The sequence below is a fragment of the Poeciliopsis prolifica genome, unplaced genomic scaffold (genome assembly GCF_027474105.1).
Source record: "Poeciliopsis prolifica strain line A6 unplaced genomic scaffold, Auburn_PproV2 SCAFFOLD096, whole genome shotgun sequence".
Lineage (NCBI taxonomy): Eukaryota > Metazoa > Chordata > Actinopteri > Cyprinodontiformes > Poeciliidae > Poeciliopsis > Poeciliopsis prolifica.
The window spans coordinates 916,374-935,626 of NW_026562471.1; the positions used below are offsets into that span (position 1 = coordinate 916,374).

The 19,253-nt window shown below is 39.3% G+C and overlaps 1 protein-coding gene across 4 annotated transcripts in view; it reads left to right on the plus strand.

Moving 5' to 3' along the window:
- The first annotated feature begins 6,418 nt into the window (after positions 1 to 6,418).
- The window catches only part of ascc3 (activating signal cointegrator 1 complex subunit 3), a 177,321-nt gene continuing 164,486 nt past the window's right edge, over positions 6,419 to 19,253 (plus strand). For 3 of the 4 annotated variants that reach the window (XM_055023204.1, XM_055023206.1, XM_055023207.1), the window contains exons 1-4: positions 6,419 to 6,508; positions 7,058 to 7,195; positions 10,256 to 10,406; positions 17,082 to 17,659. In XM_055023204.1, coding sequence (XP_054879179.1) covers positions 7,106 to 7,195; positions 10,256 to 10,406; positions 17,082 to 17,659 — 819 coding nt within the window. In that variant the 5' untranslated portion in view covers positions 6,419 to 6,508; positions 7,058 to 7,105. Of the gene's footprint in view, positions 6,509 to 6,574; positions 6,648 to 7,057; positions 7,196 to 10,255; positions 10,407 to 17,081; positions 17,660 to 19,253 lie in introns of all 4 variants that reach the window. The other variant, XM_055023205.1, reaches the window with a different exon arrangement.

Here is a 19,253-nt window from a genome sequence, read left to right on the forward strand (position 1 = left end):
TGCTCATCATTGCATGGTAGTTGGCAGTTGTATATTCTGTTGAAAGCAGGAGTCAGTGGGACTGAAGCTCTCCACTACTGCACAGGAAAACACATCAGCCAACTCATGTTTCATTTTAAAAGCATTGGATTATCAATGGGTTTAACACCTTTACCAGGAACCACCCATCACTATTAAGATATGTCACAGTTCTTCCCACCATAATTGACCTTGGCTTTGACCTTGCTGTCATGGATTCTGTCACTACAGCATTGCCAACTTTCTCATTTCCTAGCTGCAGCCTGCCCCAGACCAGGTGCTCTGTCAAAGATTCCAAGGTTATGACTTTCATTAGCTGGATAATTCCAATCTTCTCACCAACACTCTCTGGAACCACCACTTGTGACATTAAACTTAGCACATTGTGATCAGACATGTATTCTGCATTTAAGATCTTGCTGCATTTCACCCCAAATTATGTTTGGGGCAATAAGATCCTCATTTTGTCCTGCAACCACCAGCACAGGCACAACAACTTTGCAGTCATAAATTTCCACTGTAATTTCACACACACCTAATGGGATTGTCCTTGAACCACCGCAACCAATCAGTACAACATCAGTGGGTTGCAAGGTGGGGGTCTGCAACACTGCATAATCTAACAGGTCGAGCATCAGATCAGTACTGAGGGTGCAGGCCATGGAGCCACTATCAGGCATTGCTTGAACAGATACTTTGCCACCAAGGGTCATATTTTCACATAATAGTTCATGTTGTTTCAGTCTTTGGGTGTTCTGAAATACTGGTCGATGTCCAAGCTGTCGTTCTTCACTGACAGTTTGGTATACAGACTCCAAATCATCAAAATCAGTGTCTTGGGGCGCAATTTCAGGCCTAACACTTGCCCCCTCCACATGAAGGCGAACTTGTTTCCCAGCTGCTGGGCAGCTGATTCAGGCCTTCTCACTTTGTTAGATATGGAAAGGAGTTATTCTGTCTTTTCAGACAGTCCTTTGTGAGTTCCGTGGCTCTGTTCAGCCAGAGCCAGTAATTGAAACGTATCTCACCTATGTTAAGTAATGTTGCATAAAAATCAGCGAAAGGCATGCTCGAACAGGAGGTCTCACTAAAGTGCTCTTATAAGATCTCAAAAATAGGTTCTGGGCCTCCCTTAAGACATAAGGACGACTTACTACGTATGCCCTCCCTGACTATCTCTCTTGCCCTCCCTGCCAGTTTACTAAGCACTTCATCAGCTTGTTCAGCTACCCGTACCCCTTTTTTCTTCAAATAGGTCATCATCATTTCCTCCCATTCCTGTATGCTGCATGTGTCACAACCATCCCCTCTAAAACACACAAGTTCTTTAACATCAGATTTCACAATCACATTCAAAAGTGAAGGTCCTGAGAGCACATTACTGACAGACCCAAGAACACTGTTTCCCAGTCCAGAGCCCAAGTGAGACTCAATACAAGAGGCATTGCTTTCTCCGATAGAAACCCCAATTTGCATTGCAATCTCTGCATAAAGGCTCTCTTTAGTAGGTTTGGTATTTGATTTCGAATGATGGGAATCATCTCAGTCACCATCAACCATTGTTGAGTTTTCATTTAACTCAACAAAGATGGGCCCAGGTGTGGATGAGACTGGGGCTACCAGCAAACCTGCTCTACCCCTGCCAAATGATTGCAGTGGGGTAAAGCTAATTGTACCCCTCTGTTGGATCTTTAACACTCTTGCTGGACATTAATAAGGAAACGGAGACGATTAAATTTTCTTATGCAATCTTCCAATTGAATGGAGAACTCTGCTCAGAGACATCTCGTTGTCTCTGTCTCCGTACCAGTTCTAACGTGCTCCTCTGCAACTGCATATTTTATTACATGGAGGTGTATCTTAATTTCAAACGTTTGCATAGAAAGAGTGGCAAACAATACACATTCTCAAGGTACTGTCTTTGCATCTCCTGAGGTTTCAGTTGTTTGTTGTCTCTCTGGACCATAAAACTAGAGTTTCTTGGGACATCATAATCAATGCATATGAGAGAAAGAAGATCATTCAAGTCAGTAAAGAAATTTTCCACATATGTTGGAGTTTTGTATAAAGTTAGTGTCAAAGTTCGTTTGAAGCCTTTAACCTGAATTCCAAGACACTGAAAAGAGGTGAAATGACCCAAAGAAATTTTACTACAATTTATGGTTTTCTAAAATATAGAAGCCACGCCTCCTCCTTTTTAATGTTTTCTGTTCTCACTTAAAAAATTGTAGTCAGGAAGTGCTGATTCAATGAGTACAATTTGGTCATTATCGTCATTCAACCATGTTTCTGTCAGAAACATAACATCAACATTATACTCAGTGATGAAATCATTAATTAATAGAGCTTTAGGACAGAATGATCTGGTATTTAAAAGAGCTACTTTAAGTGACTTGGAGGCCAAAAGATTTTCAGTCTGAGGTTCCTTTAGGCAGGGGATCACTCTGAGGTTCTAATTAGGACCGCTGTATTTCATATTTCTGGTTTTTGTAAATTTTCTTGTAGTGATCCGGACAGGTAATGTCCTGTTCTACAGAACCCGGGGGCCAGACACATTCTGGATGGAGACGGGTGTATAGATAATATCTGGTTCCCGGCCTCAGACCTCAGAAACGCAGAGTGATGGATCCTCTGGAAAGTCATGGGCAGGTGGCTTAAATGAAGTGAGGTCTGCTACTGAGCGCTAAGGAGAGACGTGCCAAGGCGAACCTGTTGATTCATTCCATCTGTAAATTTAAGAAACTCTGGTCCGGAAGAGATTTCTTCATTGGTATCTATTGAATCCTGTGAATGATTGGAGGAGCAGAGAGGGAGGGGGGAAGGAGCGAGGGAAGCAGTCGCTCCGTCTCCAGTCGATTTATCAGCTTGTTTTGGAATATCATGCTCCTGATTCGGGGAGCGTTCCATCCTAGTCAGACATCCTTGAGCCTGTTCTTCTGACGCGATGATCCTGTTGCTGTCCTTGTTGATAAAATAAAAAAGGTTTGCAGCAAGTAGCTTTATCCCATGTTTATTAAGATTGCGTCCTCCTCTTCCAAAAAAGTAAAAGCGCTGCCAATAGATCCAGAGATTATCGATTAAGATCACTGAGCTGGTAGCCATTTGTTGATCGTGAGCAGACTGGAGTGTTTTTCATCTCCCCATTGAGGTGATGGAATTGGACCATTGAGAAATAACTTCATTTTAAATTTTCCCATAGTGTTCAGAAAAATGTTAAAGTCCTTTTTCAGAATCTCAGACTTTTGCTTTGCCAGATCGTTGGCTCCAACATGCACAACTAAAGTCTGAATATCTGGCTGATCAGTGGTTAGAGAGAGCAGTTTGTTGGTTAAAACAGATACAGTGTCACCAGGAAAATACATCACTCTTGTTTTCCTTGGATTGCAAACGTCACTGATTCCCTTTACTGCCTCATCTCCAACAATAAGCACTTTTGGGATACCTTTTGTTTTCCTGGTGGTCGCTTTGTCCTTTGGAGCTTTGGGGGATGGATGTGTTGTTCTTGCCTCACTGTTGATGTTTGAAGGCAAAGTTTCACTCAGAGGCTCAGGTTGCAGTGCAGAAAATCTGTTTTTCAGTGGGATTCTGTTGAGAATTAAAAAGTGGAATAACTTGATTTAGCTCGTTAATTCATTCCTCTTTTTCCCGAATTCTTGTGTTTCAATATATGGGCAGTGAGAAAGAGCAATCATACGACGTCAGACTTCAGATATCCAGAGTTTTATCCAGAGAAAATCAATGCAAAAAGAATGTTACAATAAGCATCTCACCTAGATCATCAAAAGTCTAAGACATGACAAAACAGAAACAATTAACTGAGTAAAAAGGGAAATGAAAACAAACAAAAGATGCATCTTTTGGGAAACTCTCACTCAGCACAGAAATTCGAACTTCTGCTGTAAAACAAACCATTTTATAAGAATGTGTATTCTCCTCATTTAAATATATGCATTAGGAGGTGTTTTTCCTTTGTGTGGGCTGTCTTAAATGTTAATTTTATTACCTCTGAGACCCACTGAAACACCCAGCTCTTCTCGTACCAGCCTCTGTCCAGACTGTGATATATGATGTGCAGCTGGAACGTTATCTCTGCCTCAAAATGCTTCAACAAGAAACCAGTTGGTGTTTTTTAACCAAGCTTGCACAAAATGTAATGCTAAATAATGACTATAAGTTTGGATCTAAGAAGTAACTAATTCAAAACATGCTTAAAGAAATATATTTAATTCTAATATAGATAAAATTATTTATAAAAAGTTTTAAGATCCTAGTGAACTTTTGAACCACGCTAAGGAATTTGTTAATTGTCTGGCAGATGATGCCCTGTCTAATGCCCTGTCTTTAAGGAAGTCTCAGTCTGTCTTTCTTTAAGATCCTCCCTATACAATTCATGTAAAATTTTGAGAGTGGCCAGTTGTTTTAGTTTGGATCTTTGTCTAAGTTTGTCTTACCGTAAAGATTAGCCTGTGTACTATTATGCTCATTTAAAATTCTATTTCAACAATTCCCACAGAGTCAGAATGTTTTGAGGCTCTTGTTGGTTGCTTTGTCCCTGGGAGCGGGGTCAGCGGGGTTGGTGTAGGCGTTTTGGTTGCAGCTGCTTGTTTAACTTTCTTTGACGAAGCAGGTGTTGAAGTTGAAGGTGGGTTTCGGCTCAGAGCCGGCCACGCAGATTCGTCCATGTGAGGGTGTTCTCCCTGATAATCGTCTCATCGGATCCACAGTGCGAGACTCCCGTTTCGGCTTGGCACCCAGAGAGTTCCAGGGTGAGCTGCTCAGTGCAGGGTGCATGTCCTCTCTGTTGATTTGAGGAAGGGTTGTTTCATTTCCACAGGTAGCGCTGATCTCAAAGTTCACCTCCAGTAGTTTAATCTTCATTTCTATAGACTGAAGTTGTTGTAAAAATACTGCTCATGTCCTTGGGGTCAGCCGGAGTCATTTTACCCTGGTTTAACTTTGGAGTTAAAGAAAAGTAAGATAAAAATAAAAGTAAGAAAATCCCCCAGTCCTTAGGTTTGGAGTAATCCAGTTAAGATGTCAATAATGTAAACATAACTATAAAAACTGTCGCCTTAAAATTAAAAATAATTCACAGGCAGAGTTATCAGTAAGGACGAGAGAGAGCAGGATAAGCTGTTCCTCCTTCGGCAGTCAAAACAGAGTATTCTGATGAAGATGGCTCAGCTTCATCAGCACACTCTCGTGCAGCTTTCAAGACTGCATTGATATTTTCATAATACAATGAACAATAAAATAATGAATGATGTACCTAAATGCAAAGATATCAGGGTTCGAATCAGTACAGCGGCTCAGCTTCTCTCAGCACAATACAACAGAGGGCCCCGATGACCACAGGCACCACTGTGGTCTTCACCTTCCAGGCCCTCTCCAGTTCTTCCCTGAGGCCCTGGTATTTCTCCAGTTTCTCGTGCTCCTTTTTCCTGATGTTGCAATCACTTGGTATTGCTACATCTACCACAACGGCTTTCCTCTGTTGTTTATCCATTACGACAATGTCTGGTTGGTTCGCCATTACCATTTATATATATATATATATATATATATATATATATATATATAATATATATATATATATATATATATATATATATATATATATATATATCCCAGAGGGCCTGGAAATATGCAACATTTCCAGGCCCTCTGGAAATGTTGCATAAATGGAGTAGCTTGTCAATGAATAGACAATTTTCCCTTGATGAACTTGTGCCCTTTAAGTTACCTTAAAAGAAAATGTATTGGAGATCAATGAAGTATATTCTATTCTATTCTGTTCTATATTACTGTCAGTGTAAATGTTTTTGGAAATGAAATGGATTTCACAAAAAACTTAAACTAGTCTGCTGCTAAAACCTGCAATTGATATTCTATCAGTTTTCAAAACATTTGTTAGCCTTGGTAGCCAAAGCTAGTACGAGCTACAAGGAATGTTCAAAAATGCACATGTTCACAGGTTTTTAGTCTAGATTTAAAGGAGCTCAGTGTTTTGCCTGTTTTGTAGATATATGGGAGTTTGTTCCGGATTTGTGGTGCATAGAAGCTGAATGCTGCTTCTCCATGTTTGATTCACAGGATGAAGAGCAGTCTGGGTATGCAGAGCAGATCAGAACCAGAAGACCTGAGAGGTCTGGAAGGTTGATACATCAGCAGATCTTTAGTGTACTGTGGTGCTGAGCCGTTCAGTGCTTTATAAACTAATAAAAGCGTCTTAAAGCCTAATCTGTGAGCTACAGGCTGCCAGTGGAAAGAAAAAATCCAGCATAAATATCCAGTCCAGCCTGGTGGGATGACGTCACAATATCACGATATGGGAAATGTAGTTCTTTAAAGACAATTTCTTCTACTTCCGTTACGTTAAACTACAATACCCAGCTTTCTGTGCGCACAGCCACTCCGGTTGACTGCAGCCTCTAGGCTACTATTATAGACCGGCTGTCTCTGACATTAGTTTCAAACAGCACTTTAAGAGGTAATATAGAAATAGGTGCATTAGTAACATTGTGATCAGAGTTGAAAATCTTTTCTTTCCTCCCAGTTTCGGTGCTTAAGCTGCCGCTTCTAAAGACGTTGCTTAGCCGGGGCTGTTGGACAAGGACTAGCTAGCAGCGGTAATAGCTCACATGCTGCACAATATTCTGGTTGTTACAGAACATAAGTAGTGACATCTAAACAGAATTGTCAGATAATAAAACGTGAAAATAGGTGCCTTTAAAGTTGACTGATAAAGTTAGAACGTTTTAGACGTGGAACAAGCAACAGACTCTTTATTCTGTAGGATTTTGAATTCAGGAAATTCAGTTTCATCTTGAAGGGCATTCCATTACTTGCGTCACTCTACACGTCTGTATGTCAACACTTCATGGACATCCTGGTGTCCGGGAAACACTTATTTCTCTAATACAACTTTTCTAATGAAGCAGTTGTATTAGACATTTGTTGCGCTTGTTGAATGGATAAAGTTTGTGCTTTCAAGCATACTACCATGCGAACTTATTTCTGTGTGCATTTTCTGCTTTAGTCTTCGGAAGAACCAGTCCAGCTGCGGTGACGATAGACACAGGGACCGATGGCTCCTCCGCGTCTTACAGGTGCTCTTCGTTCTTTCACTAATGTCAGCAAGAGGGAGGATCCCACGGAGCAGTTCTATGACCTGAAGGTGAGGCCATAAAAGCAGATTATATCTCTCTCTAAAAATTAAGTATTTAAATTTGTCTAAAGTACAGTTAAATACTACTGAAGAACTTTTAATTCCTTAAACGTCATTTGCTTAGAAAAGCCACATAGTGCCTTAACTTGACATTTTGTTACATAGAATAAAATAATTTGCCAAAAGACAAGGTATTTGCATTATACTTAAATGTTATCAATGTTATCTTTTAACCATGACATAAGTTTGTCTGACTCATGTCTTCGGGAAGAGAGAACCTGTGATAAAACACTCCAGTGTTTGAAAACAAAGAAAAAAAACAAAAATGATACCGAGCAACAGTGTGAGTTAGGATCACCGATTTAAGGTTAATTGAACTGTGATATGTTTCAGTTTTGTTTGATTTAATGCGACAAGGTAGGGGAATCTATGCTATTTTGCTGAGAAGATCAAGTTAAACTACTGCCTTTCACAAACAGGTCATGTCTGCTGATTGAAGAGCATTTTTTTTTTTTTTTTTTAGAAAACTCAAATTACCTTAAAAACAATGAGACTTAATGGTGTGAAAACCTTCCAGGCTGCAGATGTGATCAACACTCATTCAGTAATGAACGACAAAAAGAAAGTTTTCTTTTAACTTATTGATATTTAATTTTCCATTGGCATCAGAAACGTATTTTTGAATTTTAAATCTGATTTGTATTTTAATAAACTTTTGATTCTTTTGATAAAACTAGGTCCAGGATCACTTTAAAAAATGCCCACTGAAATGACACTGAGTAAATTTATATCAATCAATCAATCAAATGTTATTTGTATAGCACATTTCAGCTACAAGGCATTTCAAAGTGCTTTACATCATAAACACAAAACACAAAGGCATGCAACATAGAATAAAATACCAAGGTTTTTTTTTTTTCCTCTTTTTTCCCTTTCTTCCCTCTTCCCTTTGACACGGAATTTAAGCGCCTGTTACCGCCGGACTCCGCCGTCCGTTTAACCACGGGTATTCGCCGGGCCCCGTTGCCCACAACAGGAAAAAAAAAATAAAAAATTACATACATATCCACAAATCAAATCCATACATATTACATTTCAAATGCAACTCTAAACAGGTGCGTTTTTACTTGAGATTTGAAGGAAGTCAGGGTTTCCGCTGTTTTACAGTTTTCTGGAAGTTTGTTCCAAATTTTTTGTCCATAGATGCTGAAGGCTGTTTCTCCTCTCTTGGTTCTGGTTCTGGGGATGCAGAGCAGAACCAGAACCAGAAGACCTGAGAGGTCTGGAAGGTTGATACAACAACAGCAGATCTTTGATGTATTGTGGTGTTAAACCATTCAGTGATTTGTAAACTAACAACAGTATTTTAAAATCTATTCTTTGAGCTACAGGGAGCCAGTGGAGGGACTTTAAAACTGGTGTTATTTTCCTGGTTCTAGTGAGAACCAGGAAAATAGTTGTTTCATAGTCAAAGAGACATACCTACACTTCTCGTTTCAACTCGTCCAGCCTGGTGTTTGTAGTGTACATAATGATTTTAGCAAAGCACTTCAAATTGTTGTTGAAGCAACTCCATATACATTTCTTTCTGCTGACTCAGTAACTCTTTACCTTGCATGAGTGATGCAAACTCCTCATCAGGTCTCATTTCGGTCTTGGATCCTTTGGAGGGATTGTTTTACCAAAAGTTTTCCTTAAAGTGATGATTAAAGTAGAATACTTTTCTCAACTGGAACATGATGGCGGGGTTCTTGCTGAGTTGACTCCACTTCCGTTAGTGTTTCCCTCCAAAATGGACCTGATTATCTGGTGAACTTACCCAGTTCCTCATCTTCCATCTTCTTATAAAAGTCTGTTTAGTAATGCTAAACAGATGTTTAGTGACTAGTCAACTATCTACCTAAAGAGTCATTGCAGAGTAAAGAATTTACTAGTTGGTGTAACCCAGAATTAATGCAATGTAATTCTTCCTGTATTTATAGACCCATGAGTTTTCTAAAACCAGGTGTCTCTTTCCTAGTTTATTTCTCTGATACTTTGCCTGACACTTTAAATGGAATTTGGGGCAATATGCAGACCTTCATTTTACCTGGCTCAGCTCTCATAAAATCTGCTCAGCAGAAAAAGTGCTTCTCTAGGGAAAAGATGGCTGGAGTCACTCAGAGATTATCTCCCAGTTTTTACTAAACTGCTTAGTTTTAGAAGGTATTCAGATACTGACTGTAGTGGAGTCAGTGTGTCAATACTTTTCCTGGCCGATGAGCCCTGAACTGTCAGACTTGCTATGATTTAATACCTTATTACACTGAGTTAAAAAAAAACAGAACAAAATGTTAGATTAATTAACACTGGCTTCTGCAGAACTGGTGTAGATGAATGTGAGTTCTAATGTAAAATGTGAAAATAAATTATTTTTGTCTTGAATATTTTTAGGTGAACTTTGTTGGAAATATTAGCGTTTAAAAAAACCTGGTATAAGAAGTTATTTTTTTCCACTTTTGTTTTTCTTCTAAATTTTGTTTTTACAGATAAAGACCAGAGACTAATAATTTCCCCACAATTAGATATAAACAGTGTATACTACATGAGGAAACAGATTGGGCTTCAGAGACCCTTGGTCTAATAGAGAGTCTTTCTATAGCTTTGATAAATGAAGTGCGATGCTTTATTGTCGCCATCTACCAGACTTTATCTAGTTTATGCCAAACACGGGATAAACTTTCTTAGAGTCCGTAGCTCTTAATTTATTTTTATCTCAAGTTGTTTATTTATCCAACATTGTCATACTTGTATTTATACTTTTTTTCTAATTTAAAAAAAATTCTTAAGTTGAATGATCTGCACTGCACCACAACAATATCATGTCAAATTTCTTGTATGTAAAAATACTTGGCCAATAAATTAGCCAAGTACATTCTGATTGTTCATATTAGCAAAATACAGAGACTTTTGTAAAATATTCATATTTTTGGACTTCATATACTAGAAGTGCTGGTTATTTGGGACTCTTGCAGTTTGATGAATATTGTTGTCTTTATTTGGAGTGTCATAAATTTTCTTTTGTTCCAGGCCAAGCGTGTGAAGAGACAAGAGCTGTTTGCCAGGGAAGGCCTGACATGGCAGAAGATTGTCCATTTTTGTTCTGAGCATCAGGATAAAGCTAAGCAGCAAGGTGCCAGTCAGGAACTGAAGAGCCTGATTCAGGCAGCCAAACAGATTGGTAACTAACTCCTTGCTCTCAAATCCATTGTCAGTTTGATTTTCAGTTTTTTTTTTTTACTCCAGGATTTTGGGTTTCAACTTCTTCTTTTCAACTACTCCACTTTTTCATTACCCTGATTTTGTGCCAAGTCTGTGCTTACTTACCACCAGATTTTTTTTTGTTGAGACTGCTTCAAACAGTCTGAAATGATTCCTCGAGTGATTTGAGTACCTTGATTATTAAAATTCCTCGAGGAAAATTTATCTGCCTCGAAGCACCGTTAAGTTATATTTTATTATTTACTGCACTGTGTACCAGCAAAGTTATTACTTACGTTGCGCAGTGCTCTCACTTCCGCCTAAGTTGTTGATGAAAACTAAGTGTGAGCAGCATAACGTCCAGTTTTCAAGTTCGGCCGTGGGAATTTTATTGATCTGTGATAATGTCTGGGTCTTTGGTGATTTTCGGGGGACCAATAAGCATCCTCACAATGACTGGTGCGATGTCTGAGGTACGGCAGCTTTTCTCCTCCCTGAGCTGCTTCCTGGTTGCCGTTCAGAGCGAACGGCAGGGAAGAGCACTGCAGGTGTATTTATACAGGTCAGCGGATTGACTGAACACTGCGGGTGGCTGCGCATTAGATGATTAACGTAAGTGTAGCTTCACAGACGTACTGGAAAATGTATTTAATATCATCCTAGTCTCAACAAATGGGAGCTCATTGTGGCGGCATGTAGCTGGTAGATGTGTTTCTGTGTGTGACAAACAAGGTGTCAAATCCCGTCGATTACATAAACACAAAAGCTATAAATGTCTGGGCAAGTGAGAGTTAATCTATTAAACTAACTCAAGATGAATACATAAATGAAAAGCTGGAGCATAGATACTTTTTATCAGCATATTTGTGAGCCTTCCTCTTTATTGTTAAATTGAGTATCATGTCAGATTTTTTATAACTTTTCTTCAGGTTAACATAGAAAGTGAGCCATTTTTGTTGCAGGTTAATTTTCTAAATGACAGAAAACCACGCGATGGCCAATAGGCGATGGCGATTGTTAGGGAAGCTCAACTGTGAGCTTCCTGAACAAAGGTCTTACATATCCAGTTAGGTGCAAATTGGATGATCTATGTGTGATATAGAGTCGGTGATATGCATATAGCGAGGGACTAATATTTGCCATTTGGCCACGCCCGAACGGTTCAGCCTGCAGCCAGTGTTGACAGAGTTCATCATCATGCCATTTTATGTCAGCTTACACAGAGTCAAACCCACATGAATCATAGAGTAGAAGTAAGAGATACAGTAGAAAAAACAGGTGATTTTCTGTTGGAAGTGGGTGGGGCTAAGGTGATGACATTAACAGACCATGACAATGTGATCAGGACTGGTTTGTAGTGATACTTAAGAAATCTGTAGCAGCTGTGACCTTACATGTGGAAGTTCTTAAACCTTGATGTTTCATGGAGAATAGTCAAAGTTTGACACTTTGCCACACCCACATGCTTTGATGTACAAAAAACCCTGGGATAACTTCTGACCTTCAATGCCTGAAGACTCTCCTGAATGATTCTGAGAACTGTATCTCAATAGCTGTAGGAAAAGTAAGCTCAGATATGACATGTATATTTAAGAGGAAATGGCAACTTTGATATTTAATAGCCAACTTCCTGTTGGGTTTGGACCATGGCTCCAAGAGACTTTTTTGTACGTGCTGACAAGATAAATATGTGAGCCATGTTTCTGGTTTAAACCATGGTTTGGGGCTGATCATTTAAAACAGGGGTGTCAAACTCCAGTCTTCGAGGGCCGCTGTCCTGCAGTTTTTAGATTTGCCACAAGTACAAAACACAGAAATTAAATGGCTTAATTACCTCCTCCTTGTTCTCCAGAGCCTTGCTAATCACCTAATTATTCTATTCAGGTGTGGTGCAGCAGAGGCACATCTAAAAGTTGCAGGACACCGGCCCTTGAGGACTGGATGTTGACACCCCTGATTTAAAATATTAGAACTTGCCCACCAATGATTGTTATGGATTCCTGTTCAGGGTTGGATAAAGATGCATCAGAGTGAGTTTGGCTCAGCTCGAAACTGTAGAATTTAGAGCCAAACATATGGCAACGGCGTTACAGGTTACTTATGCACTCTGCCATGGCCATATCCTCCATTGAAAACTCTTGGCACTTTAAAGCAAGTGAAACCAACTTGTCTGTCATCCAGCACAGAATCATCTTGTTTAGGTGAAGAGAGCCAGAGATAGAGCTTTCCAAGGAAAGAAAAGTACTTCCTGTTCTGAAGGGGCTTAAATGATGTCAGACTATGACCATATAGGATTGTCAGGCATACAACCAGGATCACTCATGCCAAGTTTCGTGCAGCTCGGTCGAAACATGTGGAATTTCGAGCCAAACGTATGGCAATGACATTGCAAGTCACTTCTCCATGCCGCCATGGCCTCCCGCTCCATTGAAACCAGTCGTGGTTGGAATCCATATCACACCAACATATCTTCTGTCTATAGAGACCGTTCAGAGAAAAACATGACACTTCCTGTACTCAGGGGGTGTGGCTTAAGTGATGTCATAATTTGACTATTGAGTATTGTTGGGCATCTGGTCATGATCAATCACTGAAGGTTTGGTGCCTCTCTGAGTTTTTGTGTAGGAGATATAACAGTTTAGTTTTTCATGGCGAGTAGGTGAACTTTGACTCCAGGCAAACCCCCTTCAGCATGCACAAAAACGAAAAACTTTGTTAACTTTTAATTGTTCATGCCTAATGAACGATTTGACCAGGTTTGAAGCCGATTGATCAAAATTCCTAGGAGTTTGATCAAATGCGACCAAATGGGGTCAAAATGGAAACTTCCATCCAAAATGGCTGACTTCCTATTTGACTTGCATGATGACATTAATTGTATTTTCTGTGCATCTTGGGGAGCTCTGCAAGTGTACCAAATTTCATGTCTTTTTGATGAAGGAAGGTCAATATTTAGAGGGTATTTTGAAATACGGGTGGCGCCGTTGAGCCGTTTCTTTTGCGATTTTTGCGACTACCTTAAAATACGTAAACTATACACAGACTGTATGCATCTGCCAAGTTTGGTAAGTGTTTGAATATGATAAAGCCCCCAAAAGGCCTACTTTTTAGGGGGGCAGAATTGTAATAATAATTTAAAGCCGTTCGCTTTAATTTATTAAAGCGTCGTGTGGTCCTCGCAGCCAAGTGCAGCTGAGTGCTATTGGCCATTGCGGTTATTATTTAAAATATTCTAGGGGGCACTATAGAGAAATTAGGCAACACCCAGCAAAGTTTGTTATGGATTTCTGTTGGGGATTGAGTTTGGAGCTGCTTGGCCTGACTGTGGACTTCAGAGCCAAACGTATGGCAACAGCATTATAGGTCACTTTGACACGCCGCCACGGCCACCTGCTCCATGAAAACTAGTCAGACTTCCTGTGGTACTTGCACCGTAACATTAATTGTAATTTCTGAGTGTCTTGGGGAGCTCTGCAAGTGTACCAAAATTTATGTCTCTACAATGAAGTAAGGGAAAATAGCAAAGGAGTTCCCGCACCATTCCTATGTGATACACATTTGGCAGCACTCCCAGATGACGCACAAATAATCTGGTGCACATTGACAGTTATAGCGCGGATGGATTAACCTGGGGAACGCATTGTTGCCAATTTATAATTTAATGCTATTGGGTTCTTTAGAAGTGAACAAAGGTCATATCGATCTAGTTTGTTGCAAATCGGATGATGCATGTGTTTAGAGATGATCGTATGCTTATGGTGAGGGATTAAAATTCGCCATTAGGCCATGCCCACATGATTCAGCCAACAGCCAGCATTGACAGAGTTCATCATGTCATTTTATGTCAGTTGGCACATGATTAAACCCATATGAAACATAAGACATAAGTAGAAAATACATAAGAAAAAAAACCCATATCATACCATGCCAATTTTATTTATGAAGCACTTTATATTCTGACAGGATCAAAGTGCTGTACACAATCCTAAAATACAATGCAATTATAAAATATTAACGATCAAATATAAAATACATATTGATATCCAGACACAATAAAACAAAGTGAAGCATTTCAGATTGTGCCAAAAGCCAAAGAAAAAAGACGGGTATTAAGAAAGAACTTAAAAATAGCAAATGAAGAGGCCTGTCTTATGCTCAAAGGAAGATCATCCTCTCTGAGTTTGCACTTTGTCTTTCGCACCTTCGGAAACAACTGATCAGCTGACCTGAGGGAACGGGAGGGTATGTAAAAATGTAACGGCTCAGACAAATGGGGAGGGTCAAGGGTTTAAAAACAAATGAAAGGATTTTAAAATAAATCTTAAATTGTACTGGCAACCAGTGTAAGGAAGCTAAAATATGGGAAATATGGTCAAATTTTTGTTTACCAGTTAAGATGTCCAGCAGCAACATTTTGTACCCCTTGGAGCTGGGAAATATATAAATCACTGTCTCCTTCACAATGGCTCTGATATGTGCTTCCAGCTTAAGACCAGCATCCATCTTGACCCCTAAATTTGTAATAACTGGCTTGACATACTGGGCCAAAGAGCAAAGGTCTGTCAGGGAGTCTACAGTGGATCTGCCAAAAATTACTACCTCTGTCTTATCTTCATTAAGTTTCAAGATATTTAGGGCCACCCAGGACTTCAAATCTTCCAGACATAAAAACAGTGACTGAAGAGAGGTGGAGTCTGCATTCTTTAGTGATAAATATATTTGTGTGTCATCTGCATAACAATGAAAAGCAATCTAATATTTTCTAAAAAACATAGAGCCAAGAGGAAGGAGGTGCAACAAAAAAGAAGAGGGCCTGGAATTGAGCCCTGTGGGACACAGTACGACAGTGGAGCAGAGGGTGACCTCTGGGCATCAAGATAGATACAAATAAGATTTAAACCAATCCAGAGCTATGTGACTGATGCCCATCCACTGTTCTCATTTGGAACAGTGGGTGTTCCAAATTTTCCAAATGGGAAAATAAAATGCCATGAATCAACTGTATCAAAAGAAGCTGATAAAGCCAACAGCACCAAAACAACACAGTCATGAGAATCAGTTGCTAAACGTATATCATTAATATCTTTTAAAAGAGCTGACTCTGTGCTATGAAATGGTTTAAAGCCAGACTGAAAAATCTCTAAAATATTATGTTCATTAAGATAAGTTATGAGCTGATTATAGACTACCTTCTCAAGAATTTTTAAAATAAAAGGTGACTTTGTCAGAAGTGGGTGGGGCTAAGCTGGTGTCATCAATTGAACATAATGTAATCAGGATGGGTCTGTAGTGAGACATGGTCTGATTCTCCAAGAGACTTTTTTGTAGGTCCTGACAAGATACACATGTGTATCAAGTTTCATAATTCTAGGTTAAGGCATGGCATGGGGTTGATCATTTTAAATATTCTTGGGGGCGCAATAGAGAATTTAGGGCATGCCCACCCAAGATTGTTATGAATTTCTGTTGATGGTTGGATAAGGAACGATCCTCCTGAGTTTGGTTCAGAACTGTGGAATTTAGAGCCAAACATATGGTAATGGTGATAGAGGGCACTGCAACTTTTAGATGTGCCTCTGCTGCACCACACCTGAATAGAATAATTAGGTCATTAGCAAAGCTCTGAAGAAATTATCTAGACAAGGAGGAGGCAATTAAGCCCTTTCATTCTAATGTTTTGTATCTGTGGCACATCTAAAAACTGCAGCAAAGTGGCCCTTGAGGACTGGAGTTTGACACATGTGTCTTTCACCCTTGTTCTCAGTGGATTGTCTTACACCTTAGTGCCTATCTCCAGCTAACATTCTGAGCTAGAGGCGGGGTACACCCTTGATAGGTTGCCAGTCTGTCACTTAAAACTTTAATAGCGGATAGTGTGCCTCATGTAATAGCATGAATTCCCACTTTTCTGTAACAGTTGGTCACAAGGCATTTATTTACAGGAGTGTTTGGTTCGGAAATTGACGGTCCCCAAGTGTACCTCTGAGCGCTTGAGGAAGGAGCGGTTAGAACAGCTGGCCGGAATTAGCATTCATAAATTGGATTAACCTTGAGCTAAACACCCCTCACTCCGCGGAGCGTGGATATCTAATATCCAACTTGTAAACAACTTCACTGCAGTCGGTAACTCAATAAAAACACTGGAAAAAGTTTGTTTTGGTCTGTGGCCATACAAGATGGCGCCGAGCAACATAAACGTTACACGCAGTGATGTCAGCTCCAAAGCTCTATATAGATGTTATAAAAAAGAGAGTCGACCATTGGAAGTAAATCAGCATTTAACTGAACAAAAATTTAAAATAAGGTTGTAGATGTATTGATTCTGATAGTGTTTAGACCTGCTGTGAAGGCCTTAAATGCCATGACGACTCAAAATTGGGTTCCTTCGCATTTTGTATTGCCTTGTTGCTGAAAAAGTGCTACAGAAGTAAATAATTTCCTTTAACTTCAATCTTACATGTTTAACAAGGGTGTAAGTATGTATGCATATATTAATTTTATGTAGGAAAATATAAAATGGGAATGCATGTGTAGGAATAGATAGGAAATTCATAACTTTGTTAAAAGCTAGGTGATCACTGGCTATTTACAGTGCTGCTGTGACACAAAACTATTATTTTGTAAAAGTTTGTTTTTTTTGTCTTCTGTTTAACAGTTGGTACTGAACATGGTCAGGAGGTCATAGAATGTGCTGCTGTCTTTCTGTTTGAGACCTTTTTAAACAAAGACCATGTGGGAACAGAGGAGACCCGTGCCATTAAGCAAATGTTTGGACCATTTCCATCGTCTGCAGCTGAAGCTTCCTGTGCTTCTGTGGCTCGGCTGGTGGGGCCACTTGATGACTCCAAAGTTGACGATTTCATCAAAACCCACCATCCCCGTTACCACCACCAGCGAGACTCTGCCTTTGGATGCAACATTAATTTCTCTTATGACTTCTACACACTTGACCCACTGGAAGACCTCCAAGTTTCTGATCTTGGTGATGAGAGAGTGGATGTAGACTTTGTCAACTTTCTCAATAATCAACTAATTGGATATAAATCTGCCAGTGAAGATGATGTGCCCCACAGTGGAACAACTTTAAGCTCTGGGGATGGATCCATCCTTCGAAGAGAAGTGGAAAAATACCTGGAAGGAGGAAATATGATTTCATCTAACCCAGAGGAGCTGTGCACCTCCTTGTTTGAGATGCTAACCTCCCACAGGAGTGATGATGAGCTGCAGAATGAGGTAAGAGAAGTTTAAAATTGTTTCTATGTCAAATTCAGTAGAGCCATATCAGAAATATTTTCCTTAATGGAGACTTATAAACTGTCTGACAGATATATATTTATTTATCCCTGTACTGTTTCTGTTAATTTTAGGTATTTTATTTTATTACCTGGCTAGTTTGATCTGTATTTGTTTTTTTTTTAGCATTGAGGTATAGTAAAGATTGTAAATGGAGCATCTCACCACAGTTTAGTCTTCCTATAAACACAGGAAGACTACACTGTAGTTTGAGACCAGCACTGACCAGCACTGTGGTCAACAGAACCACAGTGCTGGTTCTGTTGGACGTCAATGCAGCATTCAACACTGTTGACCATGACATATTACTGAATTGAATGGAGAATTGGGTAGGACTCTCCAGTCCACTACTCAACTGGTTTGAATCTTACATAAAGAATAGGGATTTCTTTGTTTTAATAGCTTCTCATAGAATCGGACAGAAGTCACTTGTGGGGTACCCAAAGGTTCAATCCTAGGGCCCCTCTTATTAAATAATAATGTGTACCCACTAGCTTGGGTTATAACAGGAAATAAGATTAGCTACCATAACTATGGAGATGATACACAGCTCTACGTTATGATGTCACCAGGTGACTCTGAACCCATCCAATCACTGAACAGATGCACAGACGAGATAAATGTGTGGATGTGACAAAACGTTCTCCAGCTGAACAGAAACAAAACTAATATCATCTTTGGACCTGAAGGGGAACGTTTTTGTATGGAAAGATGTTAAGTTGACAGGAAATGTTAAGTTATTCCTGGGTAATCATATGTTATGGGAAAACATCGCCAGTGAGACAGATCAAAAATACACAGAATATTTTATCCAAAACATGTACAAATATCATATACAAGGAAAGTAAATATTAAATTTGGGCATTGATTAAATCCATATTAAATGGAAATGCAATTATCAGACTTCCAGTAATTTTGACATGATCTAAGATTTAAAAAATAATGTTAAATCGACCTTAATTTAAATATAGTCAAAAAGTGTCAGTCATATTTCAAATGAATCAGTTTAAAGTGCCCTTTATAAATCTGAATAATCAATTATGAAAAATAAAAACTTAATTGTCACGTTTTTCAAATACTCCTGCAGAGTGGAACAAATAAAAATACTGTGCAATACCAAGCTTAAAAGTGTACAGTGAACCCTTGCTATAATGCAGTTCACCTTTCACAGCCTTGCTGCGTTGCAGATTTTTTTTTACATTTTTTTTTCCACAGTGCATTATGTTTTGCGTCCTGATTGGCTCAACAGTCTCCGTGCTTCTTCTCTAAAAACCATGATGTGCCAATAACAATATGGTATTTAAATATACGTAATACAGCTTGGCAAATATTTTTGCCCAGAAGAAAAAAGAGCAACAACTACCAATAACTATGTTCTCTCAAAAAAACACACCTGCACCACAAGCTTCAGAAGAAAAATACACTGCAGAGTGGAGTCAGGCTATAGCGTCAGAGGCACAGTGAAATACGCCTGTCACAATTTGTCCTACTGTACTTCGTATTGATGATTAAAATTATTTCACTGTAGTTATTA